This window comes from Anarhichas minor, unplaced genomic scaffold (assembly GCF_050575085.1).
Source record: "Anarhichas minor isolate MPS153535 unplaced genomic scaffold, ASM5057508v1 ptg000011l, whole genome shotgun sequence".
NCBI classification, from domain to species: Eukaryota; Metazoa; Chordata; class Actinopteri; order Perciformes; family Anarhichadidae; genus Anarhichas; species Anarhichas minor.
The window spans coordinates 16601025-16626387 of NW_027466457.1; the positions used below are offsets into that span (position 1 = coordinate 16601025).

At 43.9% G+C, this 25363-nt stretch overlaps 3 protein-coding genes across 3 annotated transcripts; all 3 read right to left on the bottom strand.

Moving 5' to 3' along the window:
- Positions 1–3901: 3901 nt before the first annotated feature.
- Positions 3902–8827, bottom strand: lmod2a (leiomodin 2 (cardiac) a). Its single transcript, XM_076090016.1, has 3 exons — positions 8558–8827; positions 5613–6827; positions 3902–3922 (listed from the first exon to the last, which is right to left on the bottom strand). Exons 1-3 carry the CDS (start codon positions 8825–8827, stop codon positions 3902–3904), a joined length of 1506 nt encoding a protein of 501 aa, XP_075946131.1.
- Positions 8828–12478: 3651 nt separating this feature from the next.
- asb15a (ankyrin repeat and SOCS box containing 15a) lies at positions 12479–17260 on the bottom strand. The gene is made up of 9 exons (XM_076089809.1): positions 17157–17260; positions 17022–17059; positions 16725–16856; positions 16356–16514; positions 15887–16132; positions 15605–15776; positions 14534–15077; positions 13484–13637; positions 12479–12636 (listed from the first exon to the last, which is right to left on the bottom strand). Exons 1-9 carry the CDS (start codon positions 17258–17260, stop codon positions 12479–12481), a joined length of 1707 nt encoding a protein of 568 aa, XP_075945924.1.
- A 2931-nt stretch (positions 17261–20191) lies between these two features.
- Positions 20192–25182, bottom strand: LOC142948135 (ankyrin repeat and SOCS box protein 15-like). Its single transcript, XM_076090017.1, has 9 exons — positions 25079–25182; positions 24907–24959; positions 24578–24709; positions 23896–24060; positions 23167–23412; positions 22850–23021; positions 21984–22509; positions 21376–21529; positions 20192–20367 (listed from the first exon to the last, which is right to left on the bottom strand). The coding sequence occupies exons 1-9, from the start codon at positions 25180–25182 to the stop codon at positions 20192–20194; spliced, it is 1728 nt and encodes a 575-aa protein (XP_075946132.1).
- Between the last annotated feature and the right edge of the window lie 181 nt (positions 25183–25363).

A 25363-nucleotide genomic window follows, 5' to 3' on the forward strand; every position in this document is an offset into this window, starting at 1 on the left:
TTTTAAAAAGAGCAAATAATAACAATAATAAACCAAATGTGGCATTTGCAAGCAGCTTGTGGGTTTGGCGATGCCTGTGAAGAGAAATAACCCGACGCTCGTTTTAACTGTTCGTGTTAAGAGTTTTTAACGTCCTCCAGCGAGGCTTTAATGCTGCATCGAGAAGCCGAGATACTGAACCTGTGAAAAGGGGGTGGGAGGGGGGGGGGGGGGGGAGGGGCAATGAGAATACTAAATTGTATACTTAAATAAATGTTAATATTTACAGAGAAATTTGTGTCTCGTTCTTTGTCAAAGTTCTGCTTCAGAGGAGACGATGATGTAATCTGCTGCCACAAGATCAGTCCGATGCTTTTATTTTGTAGTTCTCTTTACTAACAGATGTTGTTTAGTTTAGTACCTGGAGAACAACACGCTGTACTGTTTTAATTAAACCTCTTCAATCAGAAAGTCACTCAATATTTAGAGTTCGATCATGAAACTGATGAAGTTTCAACAGGACTCTTTACGGTCACGTGACTGTGGACGTTTGAATCATTTCATTCTTCATTTGGGGCCAAAACTATTTCACATGTAAATAAAACATTTAGTGTGTCTCTTTATCTCGGTTCCAATAGTTATAATTGAAGGAAAGAGGAAGAAGGTCAATGTAGAAGCTGATGACAGACTCTAGAACATCACAGGTAGTCTGTCTGTGTGGAAGGTAACGGGTACGTTTGTGAAACCGGTAAGTGATGCTATTTATATTAAAGCTGCTGTGAATTCTTTGCTTGATTGTTTTGGGAGAAGACAGACGTTCATGGTCCCCTGAGGATGAAGCTCAGTGGCGTTAGTACTCTGAACTCTTTGGGTTGTACCAGTTTAAAGAAAAAAGAGATATTGTGCAAAAGAAACCTACACAATACTTAAATACAATCATTTAAAATAAGTGGGATGATTTTAATGTACATGTATCGGTAACCAGGTAAAACGTAACCCCCCCCCCCCCCCCCCAAATCTCTCTCTCTTCATTGTGTTAATGAGGGGCGATCCAGTGAGTCCAGTACCAGTGTTTCCACAGAGCAGGACCGTCTCCTCAGACAGACGTGCTGCAGTTGTCTCTCAGCACTTCACAAGTGGAGCATTTAATTTCCCTCCAATTACACTTGAGTCTTAACATTTACGTGGCGTTTTATTAAAGATGCGAAGCGACGTAATGAGGAGGTCACAGCGTCTCACAGGGCTCCCTGAGGGGAGTCCATATTTACTTTGAACAGCTGTTTTGTGTGTGCGCGCGTGTGCGTGTGTGTGTGTGTGTGTGTGTGTGTGTGTGTTTTAAGCAGACTGGATTAGAAACTGATTCATATACAGATGTATTTCTCTGCCAGCTGATATCAGATCACACTGTACTGATCCCTGTTTGTAGCATTCACAGACTGTATGAACTTACTTTACAGTCTCATTAGTGATGGAAGAAGAAACCGAATCCTTTACTTCAGTAAAAGTACCAAAGTATTAGCATCAAAATATACTTAAAACTGTACTTGTACTCCACTACATTTATCTGACAGCTTCAGTTACATTATAGAGTAGCATGAAATGGAAATACTCAAAGTACCTCCAAAGTGTACTTGAATACAGTACTTTAGTAAATATAGTTACATTCTATAGTTGTATGTGGAGCTGTAGTTATGATACTATATACCACTGGGCTGTAATTATATTGCATGAACATAAAAAAATAAAATAAAACTCACATCATTGGGCCTGTTTCACACGACTGCGCAGAACACCAGAAGTTACATTTTTTGGGGGGCGAATGCGCCAACAAGCCGTCCTCATCGGACAGATTAGACACAATCTCAAGCTCCGGTTTTGAGTTTATGAGTATATTATACGAGTATATTAAAGTATCCGTGGTTTATCCTCAGGAGTGTGATGGACATTCCCATTCAAATCAATGTCGCTGAATGGTCAGAGCGGCGGCCATTTTTATGTGAAGCGTTTGCCATTGCGACCGTTGTAGCGGACTAACTTCCATTTAAACTAAACGGAGTCACGGCAAGTCGCTGACTCACTGAGGCGAGGTTGTGCAGTAACTAATAAAACAAGCTGTGGAGTAGAAACGTTAAGCTTATTGAGACAGAATAACAGCGTTTAATTTAACAACTCAATGCTTAAAACACATTCTTGTCACAGCGTAGTAAAGCACATTGCTAACCAGACGAATGACAACTTTGTTTGGCTCGTTTTCTGTAACCAGTGTAGCATTTAAATATCGTGGCCAGCTTGCTAATTCCACCATGTTTTAATGCTACATCGTAACAGAAAATGAGCTAAACAGCAGGCCGGGTCCAACGGTCCAACAACCGCCATTTGTGCCATTTTACGAGTCAGATGAACACGGAAAACAGTTTAATGACCGTTCTACTCCTATTCCATTTCTATGTCTTGTCAGGCTCAGCTCTACACTGTCGGACTGAGCTGAAAGATGTCAGACTCAGCTATGCTTTGATTTATTTATGGTGTGTTAGCATTAATTTAATGCACAGCTCAGCCGACATGTAGCTCATTAGTTTCAGAGGTATCCTGTTGTAGCAGAGGTTTGTTTTTTTTACTTTTGATTTTATGAAACCTTCAGTTTGCTTTAATGTAAAATCAAATAATCATCTGTCATTTACACTGTAATGAACAAATCATTTGTCGTGTGTTGATGGACAGTATAAGCTGCAGCTGCTGCAGTCGGCTCACGTAACAGCTCCGTCCGTCTTAAAGTTGAATCCCTCTGTGAGCTGTCTTTTATTACAGAACACACAGAGCTGATCCTCCTCTCAGGTCACCAACATGTGAAGCCGCTGAACTGTAACGATGTCTGCAAGACAAGTCGTGTGTTACGAGATGAGTCGCTCTGAGCAAAACCACCGATTTAAGATTTCGTAGGTAAGAAACGTTCTGCCCTGATAGGCAGGGGGAACACCACCTGCATGCATGTCGGAGGCTTCCTCCTCACTTCCTGTCTGTATCTCGGCTGTCACTGTCAAAGAAAGGGAAACTGTCCAAAACGTGTGTGTGTGTGTGTGTGTATATATATATATATATATTTGAAAAACACTCTCTGGAAGCTGAGAGTTCAGCTCAGAGACACAACAAAGATACTTCCATTTGAAGGCAGTAACAAGCCTCCATCCTGCACCTCAACTACATTTAGGAAGCTGCTGCTTTTCCATCCATCGGCGTCCAGCTTTGAAAACTGATCTTTTTAAATGCATTGTTTTTGTTTTTAACAAGTATAACCAAGACAAATAAAAGAAAAATGAATCCCAAGAAAGCAGACTTTTTGGACAAAAGAAAAACAAAACTGATATATACACTGACTAAATATACGACGATCTGTTTTGATATCAAAAACTGTGGAAAGTCACAAACAACGTGACATAATTACCAACCAAACTTTGCAAGGTGTGGCATGCTTCACAAAAAGCTCGCCAGTAGTTTTGAAGAAACCGGACGGAAAATAAAAAAGGGGAAAATGTAGAAATGTCCCAGGAGGATTTGAAGGCAACAATAGCTCATTGTAGCTTTAATTTACCATGATCTTAAAGACATCTTAAAGAACGTTATTCTGATCCTGAGTCACAAAAGAACTGAAGAAAAGACACTTGTGTTAAAATGAAAGACTGCTGGAGCACCTTCTTCACACACGTGTAGACCGAGTCACAACATAAACTTTATTTCTCCACACATCGGTCTTCACAGTCGGTTTCACACGGTAACAAAATACAACAACGTCTGAAACGGACAGAAAGGCGGTCTGCTGCTACGACGTGTGACGAGTTCAATAGGATGCTGTTTAAAAAGTGACATTTTAGTGTGAAATAAAAATAAAATGTTTCAATACAAAGTGAGAAGAGTTCAGGTGAGTTCAGGCCTGTGACAGATCCACCTGAAACGACAAACATCACACACCTGTTAAAGTTACTGCACACAGAAATAACCTAAAAAACACAGTTATGCTGGAGACATACTTTAACTACATATAATGCTGCATCGAATAACTGACAAAATGTCCCCGGATATCATACGTTTTGTATATCTTAGGAAAAGTTACTCATTCTTTGTGCGTTTTCCTTATTGACTGTATATGAGAAGGCGATGTAGTCATCGTGACGTCACCCATTAGTTTGTGGACTGATGTTATGAAGCCATGAGTTTGTCAATTTGGCCGTCGCCATCTTTTTTTCCCACAACCACAGTAACGGAAGTGACCATATTAGGACTGAGGAGGAGTGATGTCAATCACTGTGTAGCCCCGCCCTAAAGCATCCCCTGCTTTATGGTCTGTGTGACTCTAAATGGACCATAATGTACTAAATGAACATCATGCTGTATTGAAGAAGACTTGAAACTAGAGATTGAGACCATAAACTCATGTTTACAATGTTTACTGAGGTAATAAATCAAGAGAGAAGTAGAGTCATTTTCTCATAGACTTCTATACAACCAGACAAAGGACACACTGGTTAATCCTCGCTCATAGCTCCTCCTGCAGGCATCCTCGCTCCTAAAAATGCATTTTAGGAATTGGGACGTCCTTCAAGATTTCCTGGTAAGAAGCTGCAGGAACGGGGAGACACAAATTCGAGATATGGGAAGACTTTTGTCTTTTGTCCTTTCGTTAAAGAAAAGATGAACTGGGGACTTTCTGTCTCCACTGAAGGCCTTAAAGAGTTAAAAATACTTGATCTGGTTGGTCTTGAACATCATATCGTGCTATCTGAGTTCTGTTGTACTCATGAAACTAATTTTGACAGCAATATCATTTAAGCTTATTTGAACCACATTGCCCGGCCCTATTTGTCTCTCACTCCTTTAAACCACTGAGGACACATTGTGTTGAAAGCTCTCTGAACCTTGTGGGAATCTGAACAACACTCTGCTCTCTTCCCAGCAGCCGTCAGTCTTATCAAACCGCAGTGAAGGAGTCAAAACTATTTATAACCCGAGAGAGAGTCGAGCAATGACAGACCGTCGTCTGGCAACAGTGTTTACACCGAAGACTGTAAGTGGACGTAGTCATTGGTTTGTGGACTGATGTTTTGAAGCCTTAAATTTAGCAATTTTGCCGTCACCATGTTGTTGTTTTGCAACCGATGAACGTATTTACCACATCTGGACTGAGGAGGAGTGACGTAGAGACGGCGTATACGTCTCTGGTAGAGACCTGTCAATCACTGTGTAGCCCCGCCCTAAAGCATCCCCTGCTTTATGGTCTGTTTGACTCTAAATGGACCATAATTTACGAAATGAACATCATGCTGTATTGAAGACTTGAAACTAGAGATTGAGACCATAAACTCATGTTTACAATGTTTACTGAGGTAATAAATCAAGAGAGAAGTAGAGTCATTTTCTCATAGACTTCTATACAACCAGAGGAGTCGCCCCCTGGTGGACATTAGAGGGAATGCAAGTTTTAAGACACTTCCGCATCGACTTCACTCGGCAGAACTTGGTTCGTACCCCCACTGAGGGGGTCTAACAGACTTTGGAGGCTAAATTATGTCTTTCACTTAGACTAAACAAAATTCCTTCAAAGTAAGATCTGTCAGTGACAGCCTCACAGGAAGTCTTACCCTTTTTAAGGACCCGATGCTGCTCTCGCGAATCGCCGCCATCAGGTCGTCGCGGCTCGACATCTGCGGTGGCGGCGTTGGCGGAGGAAGGCTGGAAGGTTCGTCTCGTCTCTTCTGGAGCGACGGCTTTAAGGCATTCTTCAGGTCTTTGAGAATATCTGCGCTCTCCTTCTCGTTGGCGCCGTTCTTGAGCTTCTTTGACTTTGTCTTTCTTTGGTTTAACTGAGCCTTCGTCGTGTTCAAGCCTTCGTGCTGTTTGACCATTTCGGAGATCTTCCTCGTCGGCGGGTCTAAAGACGGAGGAGGAGGGTGTCTTTTCTGGTTCTCAACAGTCTTAGAAGATTGCGACGTCTTCTTTGGGGGTCTGTTAACTGCAGATGAACCAGGACCTTGTCCCGACACGTCTGGAGGACTCTGCTCCTTGTTCTGTCGGAGCCTCCGCTGTCGCTCTTGGTCCTGGTTGCGCGTCAGGATGCTGGTCGCTGTCATCCTCGGGCCCGGGAGGTCGAACTGGTAGCCGAGCTTGAGCAGGGTGGTGTTTTCCCTCAGCAGCTGGACCATCTCCATCTCCACCTTCCCCCCGCACATGTGCCTCTGGTTGTGAAAGCGCAGCTCCACCAGCGTCCTGTTGTGCTGCAGCGCTGCCAGCAGCGCCAGGATGCCCTGACCGGACACGAAGTTGGACTCGATGTTCAGGTTCCTGACGAAGCGGTTCTCGCTGAGCATCTGGGACACGGCGAGGGCCACGCGGTCATCGGCGTGGGTGTTGGCGAGGCTGAAGACGTGGACGTGAGTGTTTGCGCGCAGGGCCTTGGCGAAGCACAGCAAGGTCTCCTGGGAAATGTCCTCAATGTTGTTCAGGTTGACTTCGCTCACGCCAGGGTCGTCACACAGGATCCGCTCTAGAGTTTCGGCGACGACGGTCGGGTTCCCGCTCGCTCTGTCGGTGGTTGGGTTCAGGTTTTGGTCTGTGGTTTCGGTCCTCCTCGGTTCGCTCTTTGAGCCCTTCGACGGACTTTTCTTCTGAGGACATTTACTCCTCATCGGAGCCTCCTTCTTACACTCGTCTTTCTTTTCCGCCTCATCTTCCTTCGCGAGAACACTCGCTTTCTTCCCCTTTTGTGAAATCTTCTTCCTGTCGCCGTCCAGAGTCTTGCCGGCGTCGCCGGTGGTCACTGTCGCTCGTTCCCCTCTGCTGTTATCTGGGCGTATTTCCTGCACATAACAGAACAGAAAATTTGCTCGAACCTTGACATTCTCCAGACGCCGGCATTTAATTAGGCACCCTCTCAATTAGGCACGCTGGCAGACGGTCATTAAAGCTGGCATTTCTCTGAAAGTCTATATTTTTAGACTGCTTTCCACCAACACGTTTAAACTGGACTCATGTGACACTTCTACATAATTATATTCATCATACCAGTGGGTTTATGTTTGAACACACGATAAACATGTATGTAGAATTAAAAAAAGGAAACACAAACATCTAAGGACACTTAAAAAGGCTTCATATCAAAACCGCAATTGATTTTTGGCCAAATATGCCCAAGTATGACTTGAATGTGTACTCCAGTGGTCTAGTAGTTTTAGAAATTATAGTTTAGAAAGAACTGAGGCTTATGCATTCTACCTTTTAGCCCCAAAAAACACTGGTTCCTACGTTTCCCACAATGCAACTGGACTGATCTGAACTCCACACCTGCATATAGCTTCATAGTCTCCAAACTGAGATTTTCACTGAAGACACTAAACACGAGCCACAAAGAGTAAACTGATCTTCATAGTTGAACCGCTCCTTTAATCCCAAACTGAATCTGAATCTGTTTTCTCATTTATTTAAGTGCCGTCAGGGCGAAGATAGATCGAGTGAGACTTCTTCGTCTTGTCACTCTAATCTAGCTTTTATTAAAAATGCTGCACATGTTGTCTGTGTTGTCTGGGAATCCAGACAATTAGAAAATAAATAAAGATTATACTGTAAAATATGAGCTATGTTCGATTTATTGCTACTTTGCAGATTTCAGATTATAAACTCAAAATACAATCAATTTATAAATTATTATATATTTTTAGGAATTCAGACAGCCGGCAGTATATAATGTAAATATATAAATGACTGATATAATATAAAAGAAGGTCAAATTAGCTCCACCTTTAACAGCTGCAACATTAAAGTGACGTTCACATTAATGAACCAATTATTATAATCCAATAATAAAATATATCATTCTGCATGATGAGTACTTTGTATATTTACTACTATTGTGTTTTCCTGAAAGGTCCAGTGTTTTAGGGGTATTTATTGGCAGAAATTGAATACAATATTCATGTTTTCATTGCCGTATAATCACCTGAAACTAAGAATGATATAAGAATGCATCACATGCAACATTTACAGATTATTGATTGGTGATGTTTTAAATCTGCTCTTGCTGCTGCTGAGAGTCGGCTGCAGGTGAGATCTGTTGGGTTTTTTCTAAATCGAACCAAGAAGATGTTAAACAAACATGGATGTTGTGAAAAGCATCATGGGAAATGATCCTTTGATAGTTAAAACAGGCAGTTATGGTCATGTTAGGCTTGTTTCACACCAACAAAGAGTTGCACCGTACTTTAATACTAGATTAAAATGAAGAAAGATCGAATTTAAAGTTTATTTTTTACTTCAAACCTTCAATTTAGTTCATGTTGCACCAGAACTTTACAGTTAAATATTACCTTTACAATATATATGAGTTAAAGTCCCCCTCCTTTTGTACAGCCTACTTACTTAGTCCAGACAGCATGCACGTTTATTGATTTAAATTTGGGCAAGTCAGTAGTTTTTAATTGATTTAAACCTGATATACTCATATTAAACCTAGTTTTGTGAAACTAATCTTGTATTAAATGAATCGACCCAGCCTCGATGTGTTAAACTAGCAGACAGAGGACCGATGTCTCACCTGTCCGCCGTTGGACTCCGTCCTCTCGTCCTCCAGCAGCTTCTTGTTCTCGTCCTCCCAGTATTTCAGCAGAGCGTCCCGGTCGAAGCTCCCCGTCGGGGTCTTGGCGGTCTGGTCTTTCTGCCTCAGGCCGATGGGGACATTGTCTTCCAGGTCGGCCAGCTCCCTCTCCAGCTCCTGGAGCTCCTCGGAGGACAGAGTGGCCAGCAGCTCGTCTTCGTCCACCTCCTCGGACTTCTTCGGCTCCCGGCGGTACCCAAAGGTACTCATGGTTCTGCGCTGGTTGTAGGACTCTCTGAACCCTCTTCTTGTACTTTTATCTTCTTGTGCACTTGATTAAATCTTCCCTCAGTTGTTTTCCTGCTCGAGTCTCCGCGTTGACTTGTCCTCCATCAGGTTCCTTCAGGTCTGTTGACGAGTCGGAGAGAGTCCTCGTTCACCTACTGGTCCCAGCTGCCAGAGGGGCCTGACGGGGAGGGAGGGGAGGGGGCCCGCTGATCGACCCTGTCTTTTTTTAGGGTGTTGGGTTGGGGGGGGTCCATGAGATAGGCTTACAGCAGGAATGTGAGCCCTCTGAGTGCCTGTGGGAGAGCTCATCAGCGACTCGCGCCTCCAAAAGAATCGAAGGGGAACAAAACGCCGTGGGGAGACATCGGAGATGAAGCTCTGCGGCGTTACGCGTCGTGACTCAGAAACACGACGTGGTTGTGTGTTGCTGTCAAGGAAACACTTGTTCTCCCCGAGGATGGTGGGATTATGTGCAGTCCAGAGAAGGTGAAGCCTGATGCTGTTTACACCAGAACAAAACCACTTCATGGCAGTGCACACTGAGCCATCAGAACCTTTCAAATGTATAACACTCAACTGTCTTAGAAATAAAAACAAAGCAGTTTTTTTGACTTTTCACGTGTCATTTTACGGCACATCGTAAACCGGCTCTACTCAGGTTGTGGCAGCAAAGCCACTTAGTTAGGTTTAGAATAAACATCATGTTTGGGCTTAAAATAAACCTAATAAACAATCACATAAACAACGTGACATAAGAACGGAAAACAAACATCATAACGTAACTTCAAAATAACTCGTAAACACTTAAACACCGATCTTCTGGAAAAGCGTCGGGATTTGAAGAAAGGGCTGTGGATAAGACGTCTATACAACCAGAGGAGTCGCCCCCTGGTGGACACTAGAGAGAATGCAGGTTTTCTCGGATGTTTAGCGTCCACACTCGGTTGCTACTGCCGGCCCTTCTTTCATACATAGTTTGCCTTTTTGTATTTCATTATAAAGCGTAAACAAACTAAACATCGCACTCATCAGAGCGTAAGATGTTGTCATTATTGTGTCCACTCGAGTACGATATGTCACATGAGTAACAAGTGTATCGACGTGTAGGACTGACCTTCAGTTTTGTGTTGTTTATAATTCTTGTTGGAGGGCTGGTGGCCTGTTGTTTGGTTTCCAAGACAGCCAACAGAGCTCAGTAAAGACATGCGTCCATCACTGATTCATGTTTAACAAGATGCTTTGGAAGTCGACTCGTGTTACACGTCCGAAGTGAAAAGACTCAGTGACATGACACCGCTCTCATCCCACAGCGGCTGTAAATGTGACCGTTTGAACCGGGATCATTGCTGATTAGCATCAGTCCTCCAGCTGTGAGGACGGGAACGCGATCGGTTACTCAACGAGGCATCAAACCGGTGGATTCTTCCTGTTTCATTAACACCATTAAATGTACAAAACTCCATTTCCTCTTCGGCCGAATATCATCCATCAATTTAAAAAAAGAAAAGTAATTTCCTGTCCTCCAGGCAGCTGATGTTTCAATTAATTTCTACAGAAATAACCCGTGACAGTCAGTGACTTTATTCATTTATTTATTTATTAAATGTATCTGTGATTCTTTGGCACACGTCCCAAACCTCAAGGGAAACATTTATTACACGTATTTATTCATTTCTCCTCTGAGACACTCCGCACCTACTTTACAAGTTAATAATTCAAAGATCATTTATTGTCATTATGCATCACAGGGATGCAACCAAATTCAGTTGTAGCCCATTTGTAGCACACTAGTACATTCCTGGAGTGCATTTATTATTATTTGCATCTTAATGAATGTAAACAGCAGCAACAAAAACTACTCTCTGGTCAGATAATATGGCCGACGTCTTCACATTAAAAACATTGTCCATCAACTCTGACTGTTTGAGTACCAAGCATCATGAATTAAACACAGAGTCCTCCTCCTCTGGTCCACCAGAGTCCTGCTCTCTTTCCTGATGTCCGCCCGTCAAGTGCAGCTTGATCCTGGACCACCATGGATCCAGGTCTCTGTGAAGATGGGGGCTCAACAGTCACCGACCTGCCGCTGCTTTCATTCATCTGATTTTTCTGCAACAGGGCTTCAGACAGCCAGGAGCATGCTGGGTAGTGGAGTAGCCTCAGGTCCTAGTTGGGTTAGCTTAGCTTTCATATGGGCTCTCCTCCCTCTCCTCCCTCTCCTCCCTGGGGCAGTTTGGTGTCGTGTGTCTGGCTGGTTGATCGTCTCAAATACTGCTGCTCTTAATCCCCCACGCTTTCTTTACAGATGTTGATGAATATATTCTGTCATATGCCGTTACTGCTCCGATAATCAACACGAACAAAACAAATAAAAACAAAAATGTAGCAGAATTCATGGGAGCAACTGGCTGCAGCAAGTACAGCTCGTTCTGCTGCCCCCAAGTGGGCAAACATTTAAATTAAGGCTTTAACTTGAGTTCAATTGAATCCAAACAGACAGGAACATGTCAGATGTGCTGCAGTGGGGCTACTGAATGGAGTGTTATGTCACCTGAAAATCCCGCGCTATGTTACACACCTCTTGTTTCATTGTCTCACTTTAATCTCTTCGTGCTTTGCTTTGTTTTATCACATTAACACACCTGCTGCTGTTCTATTTTTTTGTTTTTTTTTACAGCTGCCTCAGAGCTGACCCGACTTGCAGCTGGTGTCAACAGTTTGGAGGTCGTTCAAGCCTCTTGTCTGTTATCAGGTTCTCGGGTGACCCGCCAGAATGTGGAGCCACGTTGTTGTTGTTCCTGCAGGTCAGGAGGTTAAAATTAGAGTCGATCTGCTTTCACTGTCTGTCAGCCAGAGGAAGCAGCTCACACGTCCTCAATGTGGTCACTTTGTGTGTGTTGATGTTCAGCGCTACAGCTGGAAGTTTGCTCAGTTGCAGTTCCTCTAATGGCCACTAGATGGCCATGTCAACACAATACCTACAACTTTAGTCCAGACTGAAATCTCTCTGCAACTACTGGATGAATTGACTTATTATTTGGTTTGCACATTCATGTATGTATTTATTATGAATGTTATTGACGTTGGTGATCACAGCAGGTCAAACTTCTGGATGTATCCAGTGAACTGATTCCACAATCAACACATGGATTGGTCTTAGAAGGGGACACCATCAATTTGGCATTTTCCTCTGCCATCATCTTGGTTATTTTTACTGATGTGAAAAAAAAAAAAAAAAAAGGAGCTAGTTTTTTGATCCTGTGACATTATTAAGATGTCGGCTTTTATTTGAGAATTTACAGTAGTTAGGTGCTCGACCTTCTTTTTGGTTATTTAGTGGTCTGAACATCAGCTGCTCTGTTACAGTTTCCACAAACAGAGTCACAGCTAAGAGGTTCTATCCTCTAACACTTGATGAAGTGACTGATCAATAGTTACCTGTAGCTATTTAAGGGTTAATAGTAACAATCATAATAATGCTAGTAATAATGCCATTTTGAAACGACGTGAAGATAAACATACAGTTCATTAGAGATCTGGTCCTGTAAGTGGGAGTAATAAATCCAGGCCCTGTTACATAAACCAGATGTCACTACTGACATTTAAGACTCGGTAGATAAGACAGACGTCCCCTCAGTCCTCCCCACAGATGAGTTTGGGGTACAGGTCGTTGTCTTTGAACAGCAGGTAGTCCTTCAGCCGGTTGGGCAGCTGGACGGACATCAGAGCGCTGCAGCTCAGCTGTTTCCTGATCACCACTCTGCTCAGGTGAGACAGAGAGCGAGGGTTACCTGGAGATCACAGAGCAGCAGTTTGGACACGTTTATCTGGATAAATGACACAATAAGAGGAGCTACGTCTCCTGGTTTTGATGTGTCATGGCAGCTTTATAGAGACTAAGTCCCGCCCCCATGGGACCTTATTTTGGAAAAAATATGTTTGCCAATTAACAACGAGAGAGAAATAATTTCCTGACACTGTTTGAAATGTGCCATGAATTACACAAGTTTGTCAATTCAAAATATAATTTTATAAGTTTATTTACTTCTCACTGAAAATGTGTAAATAGTTGCCAGGACATTTATAAAGCAGGCTTATATTAGAGACATGTCTTTATTTCTAACTTCAAGTATACTTACTAACTTTTCTGACCTAATTTCCTGTCGCAGTTTATCGTGTGAAGCCGCTCATTGAACTACATCTCTCGTCTCGCAAAACGTACGTCACCAACATGGTCGTTACCTTGGCTATCTAGCTAGCTAGCTTAGCTATATCCTTGCATAAATGTAACGCTCTCTTACCTGATTTGTTTTATCAAGTGACTCTTTTTATCAGCCTTTAAAAGAAAAGAAGAGGCAAGACCCGTTGTTGGTGCGAGTACTTCCTGGTACGAAACATCGAAGCATCGTAGCTTCAGAGAGAGACGTCACATACGCTACTTTCAGGTGTGTCTTCACAAATGCAACTTTCTTGACTTGCAAAATTATCTTTTAAATTGACAAACATCCTATGTGTGATTCATTAAACACAAAAAAATGATTTGTCCCTCGCCGTTGACGACCGTTTGTATTTTTTATGAAATACAGTCCGGCGGTGGTCCAACGGAAGGGGCGGGACTTCACCACACCGTTAACTCACGCGTGCTCCTGTGAATGTGAGGCCACTCCTTGTGTTCCTCCAGGATCTTAGTCAGTTTGCCGCAGAGGGAAACCGGACCGACGTATTCGAGGAGGATCGACACGACTCGGCCCACCAGGTTCACCAGACAGGAGACGCTGACGAAGTCACAGAACTGATGACAAAAACATTTATTGGAATCAGTTGGTTTACAACTAATATATTAAATATTAAATAAATAAAAATAATTCACATCTATTTTAGAAATATATCACAAAAATTATGGCTACGTGCACTTTTATTTCAGCTTGAAGATTTTTTGCACATATTGGAAAAAATTATTTATTTTGAAAAAATGTGTTTCGCTCATGAAGACTGTGCAATTGGGTTGAAATTTCCTGAAAAAGCAACAAGCGGACCCTCAGTGACGATTATTTCTGTCTAAGCTGCTGTTTCCAGAGACAAGAATAAGCTTTCAGACATATTTATTGATCAAAGTGGAGTTTGGTAGCAGTTGATCATATTCGAATCCAGGCGGTTGTATGTTAATTATCATTGTTTTATGATAACCAATGTATGGATCAAGCGAGCAACGTACTGGCGTATTTTAAACAAATTGAAAAGCGGGATAATTTAGTTTTATATTACATAATGAAAGCTACAGCGAGTCATAACTAACATTAACTTCTCTTGAGTTACTTTGCTGTGCAGGATTATTGTTGTTCTTGTATAAGTTTGTCCTTCAGTTGAGTTTTTCAAGACGTGTTGTGTAGATGTTTGAATTGGGACCGGTGAGCTTTTCCCTCCATTTGAATGGCCTCATTCACAACTCTGCTGACAAATTAACAAAAGGATATTGTAACTTAGTCTCTAATGCATGTTGTAGTCTTTTCGATTGACTTCTCTCTGATCAAGAACAACTATTCCAGAAAGCTGCTGTTATCTCTCACTGATGTTGTTGAAAAAATGACATATTGACATGCCGGGTGCGAGATCTTAACATTCTATTGCGCTTCAACGTTTCGTACTCTGAAACATCATTTTACTTCTACGGCAAAGACAACAACTCACTGCAACTTTTTCCTCCTGATCTTGTGAGTAATCGGACTCGCTCAGGTCGTCCCAGTCCTCGCCGTGGTTACAGCGGAAACACTTCTCGGCGTCGTAGCCGTTGTTGAGCAGCAGCCTCATCATCACCTCGTCCTTCAGGCAGTACTGCAGCGCCGTGGGAAACACCGTGTCGCTCACCATCCTGACGTAACCGTTCACGTCCGCTTTGGCCGCCAGCAGCAGCTTGACGATCTCGTAGCGCCCCGACCTGACGGCCACCAGGAGGCAGCGCAGCGGGTCCAGGTCGGGTTTGGCCCCCGACTTCAGCAGAATCTCGGTGCAGGTCGCGTCCCCGTTGGAGACGGCAAAGTACAGCGGGCTTCTCCTCATGTCTCCGTAGTTGTCGGAGACGTGAGGGGCTAACTGCGCGTTGACGTCGAAGCCTTTCTGCAGCAGCAGCTCCAGGCAGTGGGTGTGGCCTCCGTCAGCGGCGGAGTGGACGGGGCTGTGGCCGGACAGACGCAGGGCTCGTCTGGTGGTGATCGGGATCAAAATCCTCAAAGCTCTGATGGAGAAAAAGAGTAGATCATTATAGAAGAACTAAAGCATCAGAAACTAACCTGCATGGCCAGTCTGAACAGCAAGTACGTTTCCAGGTCTTGCGGAGTACCAATGATGGACTAGAGACAGCAAGTGTGATGACTAGTTAGTTAGGCTGTGACCTTAACCAGACCAATATAATTTAGTTTAGCTATCGTTGATATAACTCATTCACAGCGTTAATTTACTCATTACCTAGCTAGCTCATGTTAGCAGACAGAAACATACCGACACCATGGGTACTGCACAGACTTGCTCTGCCTTTAGGGCCATTGGGACCCAACCCCGTCCTTTTAAGGGCCTTAATCCATAATCTGAGGCATGTGATCCCCTCACGTTAATGAACATTTTTCATCCATCTTTCCTGCGTTTGGTGCAGTTCAATGCACAACAACTCTGTGTCATCTCAGCTTTGGAGCTCGGCTCTTTTGTCTTGACGAACAAGCCTTGCTGATCGCTGCGTCAACGGTTCTGGAACATCGACCCACTCACAGGTAGTGTCCTTCGTAAGCGGCGTGGTGGATGGGCAGCTGGGAGCTCAGGTTGTGGATGTTGGGATTCGCTCCGTGCTGCAGCAGGACGTCGATACAGTCTGGGTTCCCCGAACCTGCAGCGTCGTACAGGACGCTGTCACCATTTGGCGCCTGGGCGTTTACATCAGCACCTTTTTTTTAAAATGTAAAAACAGAAACAAAATCATTTCGGAGCAAGAGCGGGACTTTTAAAACTGGTTTCAAAACACTGAAATGAAATCAGAGGGCGTTAGCGGTTCACCGTGTTTGATGAGGAGCTCCAGGACTTCAGAGTGGCTGTACTCCGCAGCGATGCCCAGAGGAGTCACTCCATACTGGTCTGCCTCCGAGACCTGACCTCCGTTCTGCAACAGGAGCTCCATGACTCGAACGCAGCCGGCTCTGGAGGCCTCGTGCACGGCCGTCCACTTCTTCAGACACACCTGCTCCACCCGAGCTCCTCCGGCTGTTAGACTGGAAACCATCTGATAAGATCCGCCTCGGACTGCTGCAGAGAGGAGGAACTGAAGGTGAGGATGGACTGAACGTTTGTCTTCTGTGAAGGACAGGATGTACATAAAGGGACACCGTGTTCTGTACCAGGTGGCAACCTCCGGTTCTACCGAGTGAAGCTGATGCGGAAGTGTCTTAAAACTTGCATTCCCTCTACTGACCAGCAGGGGGCGACTCCTCCGGTTGTAAAAAGAAGTCTGATTGTATGGAAGTCTGACCTAATAGCAGAGGGGATTCGTTCTTGCTGTTGGTCGTGTGAGGAGACGCTCCGTGGTCCAACAGCATCTTCACGTTTTCCACAAAACCAGCTCTCACTGCTGACGTCAGGAAGCTCTCACCCTCCGGAGTCTTTTCCTCCAGAGTCAGACGGAAAGACGCTGAAACACACAATAAAAGTTCAACTTTATTTCACTGAATTCTGCTGTAAAGGGACTCAAACTACCTGATAGTTGTTTACTGACGATTTTATCACATCGGGTTGGTTTGTATCTGATTACATTCTTAACGTCCAGTTAAAACCTGCATCAACATCAAGCGCTCTGTTCTCTTCACATCATGGGAAATAAAAAAGCGGACCTCTTACCCACCGTACAGCACCGTCTGCAGGACCAGGACCAGAGGTTGGACCGCCGCCCTGTGCAGAGGATACCAGCCGCGCTCATCCACCTGACTGAAGGCTGCTGGGAAATCGCAGAGCTTCTGCAGTGCCAACATGTCGCCTGCAGGGACAGTTTCAGTTGAGTCATTCCTCTATTATTGTGTTAAGAAATCCTGCAGACTTTCCCTGAGATGGGACCAAATACTGATGACAGAACTGAAAACATAAGGGACGTAAGGAAGTGTCTGCATTTTTCGTATCTGACACCAGAATTTGACATTTTTACCTTTTTTGATGGCCCCCGTGAGCTTCAGAGCTTCACTCCTAAACAGACAAAGGGGAGATGAAGGCACATTTTTGGAAATATGCGACATGTCAAACGTTACGATATTTAATGTGAAATTGTTTCATGTTGCTGTACCTCTCAGATACCAATAGACGTTCCCGCTGACACGACTCCTGGATGCTCATCTGAACGTCGTAGTGCAGAAGTTGGTCTTCATCCAGGTCTTCAGCTGCATCCATCCTTCTGACATCACACAGGTGCAGACACACAACGTCACAACGTCACACGACTTCAGTTCCTAAATGAAATGTAATTTTCTGTTCGACAAAGAAAAACATGAAATTGTCGCCTTTGAGAATCAGAATTCCATGACCTCCCATTTCATGTCATGTATTTTCTTGAAAAAAAGCACGGGAAAACCAAATCCTAAAGCTCTCCTCCAAATACTTCAAACACCACAAGCAGTAGCCATAGATGGATTACTGAAAGTGCCTAAGGGCCAAAAGTGTCAGGGGCCGCCCTGGCCTTCACTCACAAAACGTAATTCAAAGAGACACGAAGCAACCAGGAAGAGACTCAATGTGACCACAAAGAGACACAAAACAACAAAAAGAAATGCAAAGTAACAACAAAGACTCTCAAAACAACCACTAAATGACAACAAAGAGATACAAAACAACCACAAAGAGACACAAAATGTCTATAATGAGATACAAAGTAAGTACAAAGAGACTCAAACTGAAGTCAGACTCAAAATGTTTACAAAAAGCGGCAAAACACCCAAAGACAAAACAATAACCAGAAAAAGACCAAAAATTTTATAAAAAGATTATAACATGAATCAAATGCAGTCTGCTGTCCTGCTCTTATGTGGAAGAGGTGTTGGGCCGTTTAGTAACATTGAATCCTTCTAAAATAATCCTCAGACTAAACATCTTCTTGCTTAAAGAGTAATTATCAGCTAATTGTGAACCAAACTAACTTCACACAGTTTGTTCAGGTCAAGAGACTCTTGACTTGACCCAACACTTCTGCATGAATTTACTTTGCCAGAGCTCTTAACTGTTTTCCCCGTCAGCTCTACTTTCGGAGCACTTTGACCCCTGACCTCCGTACTGTTGATCGGATACAACCTCGGCTAACCAGTCACCCGAGCAAGTACACAACCGTACAAACTTTACTGTATTCTGTGCAGGAAAAGTTGCAAAATCCAGCTGTAACATAATAAAACCTACATGGAAGGATTCTCACCTGATAGAATGTGTCAGTGTTGAGTCATAGGACGAAGCAAAGTGTTTGCTTCATGGCTGAACTGCTCCGTCACACACACACACACACACACACACACACACACACTCCACCAGGCTATTTATAGGCGTCACCTGTTCCAGTGTATTTAACATGCAGGCCGGTTCCACAGCACCTAATGGAGTGTAATGTGACTCCACAGCTAATAACAAACAATAATGAAGCGGTCTGTTGTATGAATATTTATTGAGTCATTACGATCCGCCGTGAGACGACAAGTCGGCGAGGACCTGCTGCAGAAATGTGGAGGCTTCAAGGGTGAAACGACTCTTGACCTTTTCTCCATCTGCTGCTGATCTCCGACCACTTTGTGCATGTTGACGGTCAGATTGAGACTTTTCACTTTCAACCAGGGGCGTTTCTAGGATTCAAAGAAAGGGGGGGCTTAGCCCCAAGGTTATTCTTAGCGCGGCTATTCTTTTGGGGCCCATTTGGGGCCGTGGATATCCATTGTTTCAGACAGTTCATAGATTGGTTCAATCAGAAGGAGTGTGATTTTGCTCTGTAGTTTTGCTTGCATTCAGTATATGATAACACAAGAGACAGAATTTCAGGGTCATGGTGAAATTTGACAACACAAATATGAACTTTTCTCAAATAAAGAGAGAGAAATAATTTTCCTGCTTGTAAAGGAAAGACGGATAAACTAGCTTTCATATCCGCGTCACTCCCAAATCCTAATTCTTAAAGGGACCGCACACAATGGATGGAGAATGGACCTGACAGTGTCAACTTTATATCGTTCAGTATGATGATGGCTGTTGGATTGTAATTTGAAGGGGGAGAAAACATACAAACCAGAACGCACGCACATATGTAGCATGTTAGAGTTATAAATAACTTGTCCATGTGAGAAACAATAGTTTAATTTAATGACATCACCAAAAGAAAATAACTTTTTTTAATTTTTTTTATCCAATAATGCCAAATTATTTGGGATGGCTGAAGAACATTTTAGGGGGGCTTGTCTCTTTAATACGGAACACTAACGCTCGATAACATACGATATCATTTTAGAAATTAAATTAGTGCTGCAAGAAAAGCATTTATTTCTCTTTCTTTGACTGTGGAGAAATAACATTACAGAACATGTGACATAATCTTACATTTTCTTTCAAAATCCTAAATTATTAAATATGAAGGTGAAACGTCCATCATCAATATATTGTAGATTACCGGCAGCTGGTGATCAACAATCAATATGACGATCAGCCAACATGTCACCTTGTTCTGAAATCATGTAAGATGTTTAACCATGACTCAGCTACATGTTCTGTCCTCCAACACAACAAACTTTTGAGAGCACCGGCACTCCTCCCTACAAATCTCACTCACAGAAAGGTCTCTGTAGGGTTCTTTCCATAATGTAATGACACTTATAATAACAACTTATATTGTCCCCATTAGTCACTTAAATACAAAAACATGCGAAAATAGGTTAAACGGGTTGAAAAATACCAAAGTTACCCTTTAATGTTTTTTCTTCTCATCTAAGACTACATTTCCCATCAGCCCTGTTGCTTCCTGGCCCTTCCCCTCTCAAACAAAACATCAGGTTTTCCTTCCTTTCTACGTCTGCCAAAAACAGAAACAATCAAAAGTGTGTCGCCCACAAGTTCGGAATTTCATTAAGTCTGTGTTAAGTAGAGAGATCTGTCAGAATGATTATTGACACCAAAATGTGAAGATAAAGAAAGGAAAGCAAATTAAAGTTGCAGTAAATGAGCTGAAATGTGTAAAAAGAAAACTGATATAAATACTTAAGAAATGTATATAACAATAAAGTTTGTTTGTACAGCATCGTACCCAAGAAAACAAATAATACACTGATTAAAGAACGAGCGGGAGTCTTGCTGTTGTGTTCATATGGTGCGTTCAGGGTCCTGGCTGTAGAGGTCGAGCTCCTGGTACAGCAGGAAGCTCTTCAGTCGCGGAGGGAAAACGTGCGAGTTCATGATTTCGGGATTGTTGAGTCTCTTCAGGGTCAGACGCCTCCTGAGCTCCAGTCTGCAAAGGTGCCTGAGGGAGCGAGGACTGTCTGGAGAGCAAGGTCCAGAAAAATATTTTACTTTATGAATTCATACTGTAATAAAACACAGAACCGAGAGGATTAAACGCAACAATATAGAGGGGGAAAAAACACAGACTTTGTTTACGATAGAGAGGTAAGTAAAAGGCCTTCAGTGCTGCTAGTGCCCCCTTGAGGCTGAAGTGTTCATTACAGCCACAATAATAATAATAATAATGAATCAATTATATCTATTGTAAGAGTCTTACCAGTACTGGAGTTCATCCTGAGGGTACCACTAGAGTTATTAAATTATAAAAGATGCATCCTCTGGAGGGCATGAATGTGATGGGACATTAAAAATTAAAAAGTAAATTACATTTTGTTATTTTACGTGTACTAGAGCAGTGGTTCCCAAACTTACTTTTTCTTGGGACCCACTTTTTTTTATATATGACAAAACCCAATTAATAACAAGCCCTTATCTCTAAATCATAAGAAGAGTGAATTCGTGGGTAAATACAGGTTCCCCTCCCGTCTATGTTTATATTATGTTAAATCAGTAATCCAGCCATTTAGAAGAGCTGTACGTTAAATAGATAAATCTCAACTTTGCTTTACGCATGTGTGAAAACATATACAAATGTTAAATAATGCAACCAAATAAATTCATTTTGGCCTTTCATATTAGATTCAATGTTCTAAGTAGAACAATAGAACATTCAGGCTCCCTCGTGTGGCTCAGAGGTGAGCTGCAGATATAAATCAAATGTATTCTGCGACCCGAATAAAATCTCCTGTGACCCACCTGTGGGTCCCGACCCAGTCGTTGGGAATGATCAGCAAGAAATGATCATTGATATCAACTTCAAAGCAACTGTGTTGAATGAACCTCCAGAGAACTATCGGCTACATGTGAAAGCTCCCCTCGGCTTTACGGAGCTTTGTAGTGACTTCCAGCTCATTATTTTATTCATCCGTCCGGCTGCAGCTTTACACTTCTGGTTCTGTCTCGTGAATCGTGAATTAAAAACTCACAGAGGATGTCACATATGTCGGGCCACTCTCTCTGTCTCTCCAGCAGGAGTCTGAGTTTGGAGCAGATGTGGACGTGGCTGACGTAGTCCAGCAGAGTCCGGACCACGCGTCCCGAAAGATGCATGATGCAGCAGAGGCTCATGAACTCGCAGAACTGGAGAGAGAGGACGGACATTCAGCAGGTCATTATCGTTTCCTTCATATGTGCATAAACACATTTACAATGAAAACACGTTAACGTTCAGCTGAATAAATGTGCAACGTATTCACTTCCTCGATGATAAATGTAGCATCTTAAATATGTTGTGAGTATATGTGAGTCACCCTGATGGTTCAATGGACATTACCCCTGATCTTTTATATTCAGCTGCTATAAGTTTGTCTCAAATGATTTTAAAATATCCTAATCGTGGTGCATGCAGTTTAAATCCAAACTGACATTATTGTAAAGGTTATAATGTTAAACTTCACGTTTGCTGCGTTTGTGCTAAGCTAACTGGCTGCCAGCTGTAGCTTTATAATTAACAAATATCAGAGTGATATTAATCTTCGAATCAAACTCTTCACAATCTCAAGCTTTAATGAAAAAAGTAACAGAAGTCCCTCACCGGAATCTTCCTGTCCGCCTCATTCGGAGCATCGAAGGCGCTGTCGTGGTGACAGTGGAAGCAGCTCTCCACCTTGTAGCCGTTGTTGAGCAGCAGCCTCATCATCACCTCGTCCTTCAGGCAGTACTGCAGCGCCGTGGGAAACACCGTGTCGCTCACCACCGTGAAGTAGCGGTTCACGTCCGCTTTGGCCGCCAGCAGCAGCTTGACGATCTCGTAGCGCCCCGACCTGACGGCCACCAGGAGGCAGCACAGCGGGTCCAGGTCCGTCTTCGCCCCGGCCGCCAGCAGGATCTTGGTGCAGTCCACGTCCCCGTTGGAGACGGCGAAGTGCAAGGCGCTCCTCCTCATGTCCCGGTAGTTTTCGGAGTTTCTGGTGTTCATGCGGTAGTTGACGTCGAAGCCCCAGGCCAACAGGAGCTTCAGGCAGCGGCACTGGCCTCCCTCCGCCGCCGAGTGGACCGGGCTCTGACCCGCCTCTTTGATGGCTTTCTTGGTGGACAAAGGTATCAGCATATTCAGGGCACTGTGGGAGAAGAAGACAGTTCAATCATTTGACCCTTCACCCTTCGAAGGCAGACTGGCCAATCATAGCGTAACATCGTCCAGTCCGACCAGGGTCCCACAAATATCCGTCTCTGCTCCACAGACTCATCAATGGTTTCAGATGTTCTTCATGTTCAGGCTGGTTTCGTGGGTTTGGAGCTCGTCGTGGTTAAACGTTGGAAGGATATATAAGTTTCTAAAACGTTATGTTTCTACCCAAAGACCTGTGGAGCTAACATTGTGTCAGAGTATGAAATTCTTCACAGAAGAGGAATAGTTTGCAGACAGTTATCCGACAAATTCATGCGTCACGAGCTCACTCGTAGTGTCCGGCGTACGCTGCCTTGTGGATGGGCAGGTGTCCGGTGACGCTGTGCAGGTTGGGGTCGGCTCCGTTGTCCAGCAGCAGCTGGATGCAGGCGATGTTTCCTGATCCGGCCGCGTCCAGCAGGACACTTTCCCCGTTGCAGGCCTGGGAGTTCACTCTGCTACCTGAGCAGGGGGGAGAGAGGGGATTGGAGCTTTGCTCAAAGGCACCTGTTGTCCAGGTGTGTAGAGGGGAAGCCAACAGAAATCACTACATAGTCACATAATTCCTCCCCAGTCTCTAAACCTGCAGCTTCATCCTCAGACTGACCACAGTTCAGCAGAATCTCAGCGACGTGGTAGTGCCCGTGCTCCGCGGCCACGGAGAGCGGCGTCACCCCCGATTCGTCCCTCTGGTTAACCCGGCCGCCGTTCCTCAGCAGCAGCATCAGGATGTCCACGTCGCCGACCTTGGCCGCCTCGTGCATCGCCGTCCTCTTCTTCTGGCAAACCTGATCCACCCAGGCGTTGTGAGCCACCAGCAAGGACGTCATCTCGCACGAGCCGGCCTTCACCGCTGCAAGGTGAGGAAAAAGGTGCAATATGTGTCAAATATCATTTTAATGTAAGAATAGTTTTATAATGTACCTTTTATTTATTGTAAATGGTTTCTGCAACCTGGTGAATTAAGATTTAAAACTTATATTATCTGTATGGGCAGATAATACTGAGGTGATGAGGAAAACAACTATCTGCAGCCATGTTAGCGGTTGTGTGATTCTGTACGTACAGTGACAATGCTCACATACTGATGTTCAGCAGGCATAACGTGAGCATATTCATGAGGAAACATTAGCATGCTAAACATGCGCCTCTCTTCTTTTAGGGTTGCTCTGCAGTGTAGGCAGATGTTGCCAATGTTTGGAGAGTAACTTCTTCCCTAAAAGGACATGCACGTGCACCGGCATTTGTAGAACAACCAATAGGAACTTCCTCTCGCTGAAAAAGGTGTTCTTTGGGAACACAGGAAATGTCACCAACTGGAGCTTTTTTATGTTACCGAGCAGCAGCGGCGACTCGTTCCTGCTGTTGGTGCTGTGAGGCGAGGCTCCGTGCTCCAGCAGGCTCTTCACGTTCTGCACCAGTCCGGCCTTCACCGCCAGCGTCAGCGGCGTCTCCCCTCCCACGGCTGTCCTCTCCTCCAGGCTGAGCCCCTGAGCCGCCACTGACACACAAACACAAACAGGTCAACATTCCTGGAGTTCAGCCGTAGCCGACCTCTCAGGCTCACAGGTTATTTTCAGAGATGACTGGTTCCATCGTTTCTCCGTGAGGTATTCTGTGGATTAATATTACTTCAGGCAGCCGTTATTCTCATGATGCCACCGGTCGTGTCGTCTCTGCTGCCTTTGACCTGATGTGACCCGATGTGACCTGATGCTTCACCGTCACTCGTCGTCTTTTTGTTATTTATTGGGGTCGACTCCAGCGGTTGAAGGTGGGAGGAGGTTATATTAATTTTTCGTAGAATGTCTGTTGCATCTGACTTCTTTTAAACCTGTAATAAGTCTTCTTCAGTCTACTTTTTTAAAGCTGTTAATTGATTCATCAATTAAAACATTGTTGCTGTGAATGAGCTTTTCAGATCAATCATAAAGTCATATATTTATTTACATTTTTAATCATAATTACTAATTAATTTTAAAAAGAAGAGTGTCCTTATACTGAAGACATGTTCTTACATCTCAAGACCGTCTGCAGGACCTCCAGGACCGGCTGGGACGCGGCTCGATGGAGGGGAAGCCAGCCGCGACTGTCCGACTCCCTGAAGGCGAAGGTGTGCCTCAGCATCCCCCTCAGCATCAGGACCTCACCTGGTCACAACCCAGAGGAACATTCAGGACTCTCCAGAGCTGAGAAGGTGTTCTCTACTTTAACCTCTTTTCTGTGAATCAACAGTTTCTCCTCCTCCTCTTTCTCCATGTCTTAATTTATGGGATGTTGATTCATCACCAGCCAACAGACAAAGACAACGTCGTGTAACGGTGAAGGTGTTTCATGTCCAACTCACCTTGCTCGATGGCTGCCAGGACTCTCAGATTTTCATCCGTCGCTGCTTCTAAACTAACAGCCAGGAGCGGAGGAAGCACAGGGCAGTCAGCTGCGTTTGATCACTGAGCAAATGTTTTTATTTTTATTATTATTTGGGGAATCGGGTTGAAGTTTGGTTGTGGCTTTCATACCTTGCTGCAGACTTCAGAAAGGCATCTTGGCAGGAGTCTTGAATACCGAGCTGGATGATGTAGTCACTGAGCTCCTCTTCACCGTATTCTTCATACGTGTTCATCACTCTGCAGGGAGACGCACGAAAAACACTGATTCATGAACAGCATTTCAAGTGGTGGTTTTGCCTTTCTGAACACTTTAACTACAAATCACCGATATTTAAAGCTGCTATAAGGAACTGTTATTGTGTGTTGGTTCTGTCGCCCCCTGTGGACTAAAGTGGTAGTGTCTCTGAGCACCAG